At 41.4% G+C, this 8814-nt stretch overlaps 1 protein-coding gene across 3 annotated transcripts; it reads left to right on the top strand.

Annotated features, from left to right (window-relative positions):
- The first annotated feature begins 498 nt into the window (after positions 1 to 498).
- c18h3orf33 (c18h3orf33 homolog (H. sapiens)) lies at positions 499 to 3423 on the top strand. Of its 3 annotated transcripts, none has more exons than XM_041046584.1 (5): positions 499 to 661; positions 992 to 1051; positions 1403 to 1562; positions 2548 to 2672; positions 2779 to 3423. In XM_041046584.1, the coding sequence occupies exons 1-5, from the start codon at positions 500 to 502 to the stop codon at positions 3031 to 3033; spliced, it is 762 nt and encodes a 253-aa protein (XP_040902518.1). In that variant the 5' UTR covers position 499; the 3' UTR covers positions 3034 to 3423. The 3 variants fall into 3 exon arrangements, with proteins under 3 accessions (XP_040902518.1, XP_040902517.1, XP_040902516.1); XM_041046583.1 differs by having other exon boundaries at positions 2512 to 2672; positions 2782 to 3423; XM_041046582.1 differs by having other exon boundaries at positions 2512 to 2672.
- Positions 3424 to 8814: the final 5391 nt, after the last annotated feature.

Below are 8814 nucleotides of genomic sequence, written 5' to 3'. Positions count from 1 at the left end.
TTGGCCAAGAAAGTGAGGAAAATTGTGACTTTATTGGGGGCAGAACATGTTTTGTTGCACAGAAATTGAATTATTAGAGATGTGAATGTCAGTAAGAGGGCACTTCTATTGTTTGATTGTGCCTTTTGCTTTGTGCATTGAATTATAATGCAGATATGAAGTTATCTAGGTCAACTTGTGCAGACAAAGATGGGTACGTCACTGTTCCCAACGGTATTTATTTGACTAATGTGAATCTCAGATGAAATGTGCATGGGCAACTTTTGTCCTCCACTATTTCACAGTGCTAAAATTAGCTTTCGGCAGTTAATAACTTTTACATCCACACCGCAAAGCGCAAATTACTGCAATTTTGAAGGGGTTTGTAACGGATATATATAAACCAAATGCTTTCAGGCGCACTTCAACACCATCCTGTCATATCCAAACCAAACCACAGGGCGGAGACTTTACACAAGCAATCCTCCTGTGCGTCCCTCCCAGAAAGGCGGGGCTTCGGATGCATCGAGAAAATGTCAACAACATGCCGGAGTCTTCCAGAGAAACAGAAACTGAAGCAGGAGTGAGGGACAGACAACAAAGAGAACCAGGAAACCAGTCGTCTCACAACGTCGTGTCTGTGATATCACAGTTCGCAGACGATAATTTAACATTTGTGCGGGTAGGAGCCTCCCCCCTGAGCAAACAGTGAACTGCAAGAGACTGCTGATGCATGAGCATGAACGTACAATATGGTCACTTTATGGACATAATGTACCTGAGCCACTTACACCTACGTTTAATCTTTCAGTTGTCGGTAGTCTGTTTATTTGTAAAAGAGGGTAAATAACAAATCTGGACTCAATAAGGAGCATTCAGGACCAACAGTTCAGCACATTGACCAGATATACTGTCAAGCATCACTAGTTTTTCTCATGTTAGCGTCTATCACTTGTTTAGCTTAGTCTTATCACTGTCATCCTGTCAACTCTATACCTCTTGTCTCTAACAGAACATAAGCACTGGGCTGGCGATTGCTGGTGTTCTCATAATAGCAAGGAGTATCAAACTGGTAAGAGAGAAAGCCACACACTAATGGATTTCTCAGCTAAATCCTACAGGTGCACATTTAGGTTTTAAAGCATTTGCGGTTGCTCATTCCATAATTAAAATAATAGCTTTCCTACTTAATTTCAGACTAAATTTAAACACTAATACTCCTCAATACAGAGAAAATTTGATAGATTTTTGCAGGCGAACCGCTTGAGTAAGACCAAAAGGCCCCTTCTGTTGATCCAGTTAATTCCAAATCTCTGTGTTTTATAATTTCACAGTTGAGGGATGTTAATGGGTTGTAGTTTCAGATATTTTACCCACGAGTCATTAAACGTTGCCACTCACTTGTCTCATTCCACCTCTTCAGATCACCAAGTTTCAAGCTGCGTCTGAGATCCCCGCTCGTTTTATTGAGAGGAACGTCAGCCTTCGTGGGAAAGTTAATTCGATCACAGAGAAGGGACTTGAAGTGGAGCATATCCCAATTTATCTGCCGGTCCTCTCACCATTACTATCAAAGCACAAGGGTAAAGCGGGATATCAATTTTGTGAAATCATGAAGTCATGTAGATAAATTCAGAGCCAGTATTTTATGACTGCATTGTATGCTAACATTGACAGGTTCTGTCTGTTACCTGGAGTCTGTCCTTCTCTAGAAAAATTGATTAAGAGTCTGACAAATGAGGAGTTTGTGCCAAAACTCAAATTCCACCTGCTGCTTCTCTCATCAGTTCAACAGCGTAGTAATTTACTAGAGGTGCACCTTTTTATCTTGTTACACCAAAAATGTCATTGTGATATTTTTACTTCGTAAAGTCTGACTCAGATGCATTTTATCATCTTGTCATGAGTGAGAGTGACGGGTAAGCTTATTACCCGTTATATCAAATTATAGCACTCTCTGAGCCATAGAATCAGGGAGCTTATGCTGTATACAGAGTGCTTCATCAGCAACTTCAGCGTAAAGGTCTCACATGAACAGACCAGTGTCATTTAGCAATTTCAAATATTGTCTTTGTCCCATTTGACCTACCACCTTTCAGAGCTGCTTAGACGTATTATTTGGGACCAAAATCTGGCGTCTGGTTAGATTTGTTGTCTTCTTCGCTCTACCTACAGTATTCTTTGATCACCCAATATTCTATGCCAGCTGTAATGTAAATAATTACCAATCATGACAGCTTTTCGCTTCTGTGCTCTGTTTCCTATCGTAACTGTAATCTGCTGAACACACAGTATCCACTAACTCTTCTGTAATTTGAATGCTGGCCCTCTAACATCATCCACTTCTAACCCTGTTTGTATCATGTTTTATGTGCTGCATGTCCTTCTCCTCCTATCCTCCATTTCCCAGCTGTCCTATCTTCCTCCTTTTCCTCCTTTCACCCAGCCCGGCCATCGGTAAGAGGGTCCCCCATATGAGCCAAGGTTTCTTCCTGTTAAAAAAATCAAATGGCTCTTTTATGTCCTCTTCAGGTGCGTCCATGTCTCCATTGCTGGTGCATCTTGCAGGCGTGGAGCTGACACCGGAGGGGAGGGTATGGCTTCAGAAGAACCTGGTTCCCACCCAAACCGTTTGGCTAAAACTGATCAGCCGTGAGGACGACATACTGCACTGTCTGGTGTCTCAAAACAGGGTGAGGCATTCAGTAACAGTTAATGTGTCATAAGTTAATACTTCATTTGAAACTGATAGGAATTTGTCTTCTATACTTACTTCCTTGTCTTTCCTCTCTTGTCCAGCAGGGGTCAATGTGGAGCTACAGTATGAATGAAGAGGTCCTCCTGCTGGGTCTGGCTCGCACTGCACCCATTGCAGTAAAGCCTGACTCTCACCTTTACTGGCGTCTCCACAAACGGCTGCACAGGGCAGAGGTCAAAGCCGAGAAGAAGGGGAGGGGTCTGTGGAAGGAGGACAGCCTATGGGAAAGAGTGTCTAAGGCCGCCAAGGACAGCGCTTTATACACACTGATGAGGAGGATCTTTAAAAGGACTTGACTGACTGATCCAAGGCAGAATCCAAAAAAGTTTGTTGTCTTTAAGTTTTGAAAAAAAAGTGGCATCAGTTTCCATAATTTATGGACACATATTTATTTTATGAGATGGAGTTCCTGTACTGTACACATCTGGTGTAGAAAGGGAGTTTTGAAAGCTTTATGCTGAAAAATTGTCCCATGCTTTACTCTGCTGTCCTGTGGCACAGATCCACTTCTCAGGCAACGAAAACATTTTAATTTGCCTGATGTTACTTTACATTCCTTATTATACCTGTGTCAAAAAGTTGATGGTTCTGACTGTGTTTTCCAGTCTTTCAGAGTTTTCTAAATGGTTATCCTGAAATCCTGATACTAATCCCTCAGCTTTCACTTACCCCATTAAACCACAACTAAGCACAGCCTCTGCTGTTGGTGTGTGTGTGTATGTGTGTGTGCGTGGGGGGGGCACTAAACACAAGATGGGGGCGGGGTATGTTAATGGTGTTCAAAATGGAGAGGGGGCTCCACTTGTCCCTCTCTGAAATTACTGTTGCTATAGAAACACCAAATGTGAAATACAAAGCGAATCAAAGGGCTAAACTCTATGTTGGCCTCCCCAAACCCCATGGGAGCCTTACATGTAGTGTGTGTGTGTGGTGGGGTCTTTAAGCACCCTAAAAGAGGGCCCTTTTAGGTGTAATGTGACCAAGACATTAGAGTATTTAAGCACTGACATAAAAGAGAAGAGACCAAACTTCCAAACTGCCACTGATTTCATAGAATTGTATGTTATTATTGTAGAAAGTAAGGAAAAACACACAACAGTGGAATAAATAATGATGCATACATAAAAACCCGCAGAAGAATGAGCCTCAAAGCAAATGCCCAGGATGACGCTCATGTGAGTGTATTGTTCTTTGCAGTACAAGCTCACAGCCAAAATTACACCTTGCTTCCGTGTGCTGTGGATTTTATTTATGCTTCATCCAAGCAAGGCAAAGGATGTGGGGGGAATCTGCAAATGAGGCCAGGCTGTGATGTGTGTCCTGTGGGGTGCAGGGTGAGGGGGTCTCAGTGTAGGGAGAGGTAGTACTGAAGCAGTCAATCCAATGGGCACAAGGAGATTAGTACACAGAGGGGAGGAGGGTCACAAGGGTGGAGGGGGATTTTGGGTCCGAGCACAAAAGCAGAAGAGGAGGAGTCACAGTGGAAAGAGAGTGAAGGAGGGGGGTGATGAATCAGCTAGTCTCCCTTTTGTTGTGCAAATGTTACTAGCGACTGTTACGGGCCAAAGCGGCTCGTGATTGGTGGGCTGGTTTAAATTGTAAGGTGCATTTCAGGCTGATGGCTGTTGAAGCCAGACTTTGAACTGTCACTGAGGGAGGAGTGAGAGGGAAACCACGGCTGAGACAGACAACAGGGGGGAAGGCAGAGTGAAGTTTCTTAAGCCAGTGACCACGTGGAAAGTGCAATGTTCAGTGAGGAGTTTTAAATATTTTAGTTGACAGTGCACTTTTTGATGTAACAGCATTTTTTTTTTGAAATCTAAACTTACTGATGATTATTTTATGTTTGTGCTGGTAGGAACTTGCAATCAGTGACCAGTTTTTGGCCGGAACCATACAGACATCCATGTAGGGCGGGCATGGTCACCTGCCGTAATTTACATTACTCAGCACTGAAGTTGCTTTTTTAATGATTCACAGGAGCGAGAAGATAATTTAAACAATCTGATATTTGTTGGAACTTTAAATGAGAGTTTAAGACTGCTTGATTCATTGTCATCTTTTCAACGCTAATGGGCAAAATGATGACTGTTAAAATGACAACAAAATAATTACACTGTCACATATAGTATAATTAACATTTCATCCAGTTAACACTCGTAAAAAAGGGTAGAACAGATTTCGGATCAGAGCATTTAAAGTCACTCTTCCTCAATTCTGATGAATTTTAATTAGTCTTAGATTTCTCCTTTTTCTTCCTCATTTAGATGGAAGGACTGAGTGAATAAGCAAACCATGTGTTTGGTCTCTTGTGGAGAAGCAGTCCACTCCGAAATCCACTCCAGGCTTTCTCAAATCCACTGGTCCCACACCAGTAGTAGTCATTTGAAAAGGCACTGTGTTTGATATAGTGGTGGGTACTTGCCCACACCAGTGAAGTTGTTGGCACCTTCGCTCTCTGACACCAAACCACTGGAACTATCGCTGACTTGTATTACATCTCTTCTGTGCCTCATGCCATGGAAGTTCAGTGTGTGAAGGACAGCTGTTCTGGTGAAAGTGGGAGGATTTTGTGAGGAAGCTGACAACGTGGTCTCGAAATCTGAAACTGAAGGGACAGAAGAAGGTAAGCGTGTGATGCTTTGTGAGATACATGACAGCAGTTAACCAACGTTTAAAAAACACAACAGCATGCGTCATATCTACTAAGTTTTTATATTAATAACTCAGAATGTTTCTTTAAATGTATCTGTGTACTTATTTGACTATGACAATTTTCACACTGTTAGCTGTCACTTTAAATTCACTGTTGATAGGATACTGTATACAGTATCCAAGCAGATGTGCACCTGTTAAACCTGGGTGCCTGGACACGCAGGCTCTGTAAAATAAATACATGTAATAAAGACATGTTAGTCCCGATCTTTGTCATATCACTCCAGGTAGGCCACAGGCAATCAATCTTCATCATTTTTTGTTATTGGATCCCTGTGACAAGCACAAATTGTTTGAGCTGATGTGATCACCTACATTTTTGTCATGTACTTCTGACTTGTTTGCTAGTAGAATCAATAATTCATCTGTGTGATTGAAAAGGTATTTTCTGCTGCATGCATTTCACTCCTTGCCACTGTGCTTTAACAACAGAGATTTGCAGCAGGGCAGCATAACAAAGGCCTTTATTACACTCAGCCGGTAGCCATCCCAGAGAGAAAGAGATGGGGCACTCCCCCATCCAAGAGCAGAGTCCTTGGGGATTTTTTGATTTGATTTGAGTGGGTTGTGGGTAGTTGGTCGGGTGTGAAAGACAAAGAGATTTAAAGAGACAGAGAGCCGGTGTGACACTCACTGAAATGCACCCCAAAAACACAAAAGTAATTCTCTGTGCTCGCTCCTGCATGATAAACCTTACAGTGTGGTGTCAACATCTGATACAAGGAGCGTCTTTGTCAGGCAGGGTTGGTAAAGCTTGTGTGTAAACTGATACAGGCGGATGGGCCTCAAATCCAAATCCAGCCACTTTTAATGTGTAGTTTGCCCTTGTTAATTGAAATTTTCTTTTAAACGAGTTGTTTCACCTGCTGTCACAATGAACACTCACTGGTGAGCAGCTATAACATCGGGCAGCTATTCCACCACACACACCCACATGCACTGTGGAGGCTGTGTGTGTGTGTGTGTGTGAAGGAATGCATCAGCCGTAAAGTGACTCCCTACTCATTATGTGACTTGAAGTATTGTGAACAGTGTATCAGCTTGCTGGTGTTGGTTTGTAGGAGTGGATACACGAGTCTTTGTGGGTGCTGTGATCCCTCATGAATAATTGAAGTTGCTTGGTGGAAATGGAGGCAGGAGGACAGAGGGTGGACAGTTTGGGATTGAATGAACCAAACTCTGAATGTGTTTATGTCAAATGTGTAGGTAAAAGACAAATAAAAGCCGAGTGACTTCCTGACACAAGTAAATTATTTTATAACGTGAACAAACTGTCACGTTGTACTACTGTATGTCAGAGGTCAACCATGCACTTGCTTATATCCATTTACAAAAACTGAAATGTGTGTTCATCACTCACTCTATACTAACTTCTCTCACTTCAGCAGAAAATGAACAATTCTTCCTTGTCAGTGAGGACATTAAGCAGAACGTGCAGACAGTTTGAGTCTAAAAACCTTGCAGTAAAAGTAAAGGATAGGAACAGGAGGGAGAGTTGGGGGTGTCTCTGCTTGAAATAGATCTGAGGGTTTTGACTTATGACTTTACCCACCCCTCAATTTCATGGTAAAGCAAGACGACTCCACCACACACGTTCTACCGCTCACACGTGCACACATGAAGGTCAAAATAAGATTGAACTCTTAAAGTTTTCAAAAAACATGCCCTATAATGGAGACTCGAGTCTTCAAGACAGACAAAAGGACAAAAGTGCTCAACCACTGTGTGTATGTAACACTGAAGTACATGCAGTATAGTCAGTAGCATCTTTTTGATTAAAATAATAATCTTTTTATTTTAAGTGTTTCGTTTTCAAACACCATGATATCAGTATTCCAGCCTTGCAGATGAGCAGGGTACACAGCACTTTTGCAGATGAGATTCCTCCATTCGCACTGTTTTTGTTTTTACAACTCCATAATGTTACTGTTGACATGCTCAGATAGCCTCACTGCCTGTTCTGCCCCTCTGTAACCCAATGCTGACCCTTCAGTAACCTCACTGCCTCAAGGTTCGTGCTGTCTCCTTATCAGGTCAAAGGCTCACTCAAACAGCACTGACTAAAATGCTACAACTTAGGTGGTCTGAGGAGCAAAACTGTCAAAAAAACAAAAAACAAAAGCAAAAAACCCTAGTTCTTGGCTCTCAAATGTGAAGATTTGCAGCTTTCTTTGGTTATACATACTGTAATTATAAATTAAAAACCTTTGGACTTTCACCACTCTCAGATATTTTGTAGACCAATCAATCAATTAATCAAGACAACAACTGCAGACATAATTAAGAATGAAATTATTAGTTGCAGTCCTGATTCTTTGATGATACCATATGTTTGTGATCTTAAACCTCAAGAAAAAAACATGACCTCTGAAGTATTAAAAAAAAAAGGATCTTCAGAACAATATGGAGCCAGACAATAAATAGATAATTCTGTTTCATTAATTGTTAGAAGGAATACAAACTGTACTGATGCACAAAACACTGCAAATATTTTATGTGCTTTCTGTGAGTCTTTGATGAGAAAAGTAAAGTCTGACCCTTAATCTTTAATCTGCAAACATGCACACACCCAGAACACAAACACATGAAACAGAAACTTTGTTTTACAGAAAACATAACCAAGTTTGCAACTATGCATTGTAAAAATGCCAATATTCTTATACGAAGTTCTGAACACAAATTAAAGTGTCTCTTATTTTCCATGTTGCCTATACAGCTATACAACTTTTGTATATGTCAGGCAGCATGCATTCTGAAGCCATCTGTCCAGCCATCAGCATACCAAAGCTGTTTACTCTCTGCTCTGATAACTGCTTAACAAGCAATTACAAGCTACTCATTGACTCTGTACAACACTGAAGTGGTTTACAGGCTCTGTGCTAACAGGATCTTAAGCCTTCCCAAATGATTTTAAGTTCAGGAAGATACTTTGAGAGTAACATAACTGTGTTGCGTCTGAGCCTGTGCTTCTGCTTGTGTTAACTGAGATGATTTTATCGAAGTGTATTTACAGGTTTCAGGAGGGTATGTGGTTGTTGTCGAGCAGTGTGATATCAAAGATTGGAAATAAAACCCACAACACATGTATGAATACACACTATGTGTTCAAGATGTCAGCTGGTCACATCAAATAAAACAGGCCAGCCATTGTATATCTAATTATTCATGTCCAAGTAGAGTGCTCTTTGGCATGTGCCAGTATGGAGTGACAGATGCTGCTCTCTTTGTGTCTGCATGTCATGAGAAGGCCATTGTTAAATGCGCTCATACAGTATATGGGAGGTGATTCATGCCACTGCATGCGGCATGCAAACTGAACAGCTCCTTAAATGATAATTCTAGATTATTACAACTTGGGCCAT

Source organism: Toxotes jaculatrix, chromosome 9 (genome assembly GCF_017976425.1).
Source record: "Toxotes jaculatrix isolate fToxJac2 chromosome 9, fToxJac2.pri, whole genome shotgun sequence".
Taxonomy (NCBI): Eukaryota; Metazoa; Chordata; class Actinopteri; family Toxotidae; genus Toxotes; species Toxotes jaculatrix.
This window is presented reverse-complemented; position numbering and strand designations above follow the sequence as displayed.

Bases quoted from the DNA above. Each gene is read 5' to 3' on its own strand.
- c18h3orf33 (XM_041046582.1), top strand. From the start codon at position 500: ATGCATCGAGAAAATGTCAACAACATGCCGGAGTCTTCCAGAGAAACA. The intron at 1,563-2,511 runs GTAAAGCGGGAT...TGTCCTCTTCAG, and splicing joins ATTACTATCAAAGCACAAGG to GTGCGTCCATGTCTCCATTG. The intron at 2,673-2,778 runs GTGAGGCATTCA...TCTCTTGTCCAG, and splicing joins GTCTGGTGTCTCAAAACAGG to CAGGGGTCAATGTGGAGCTA.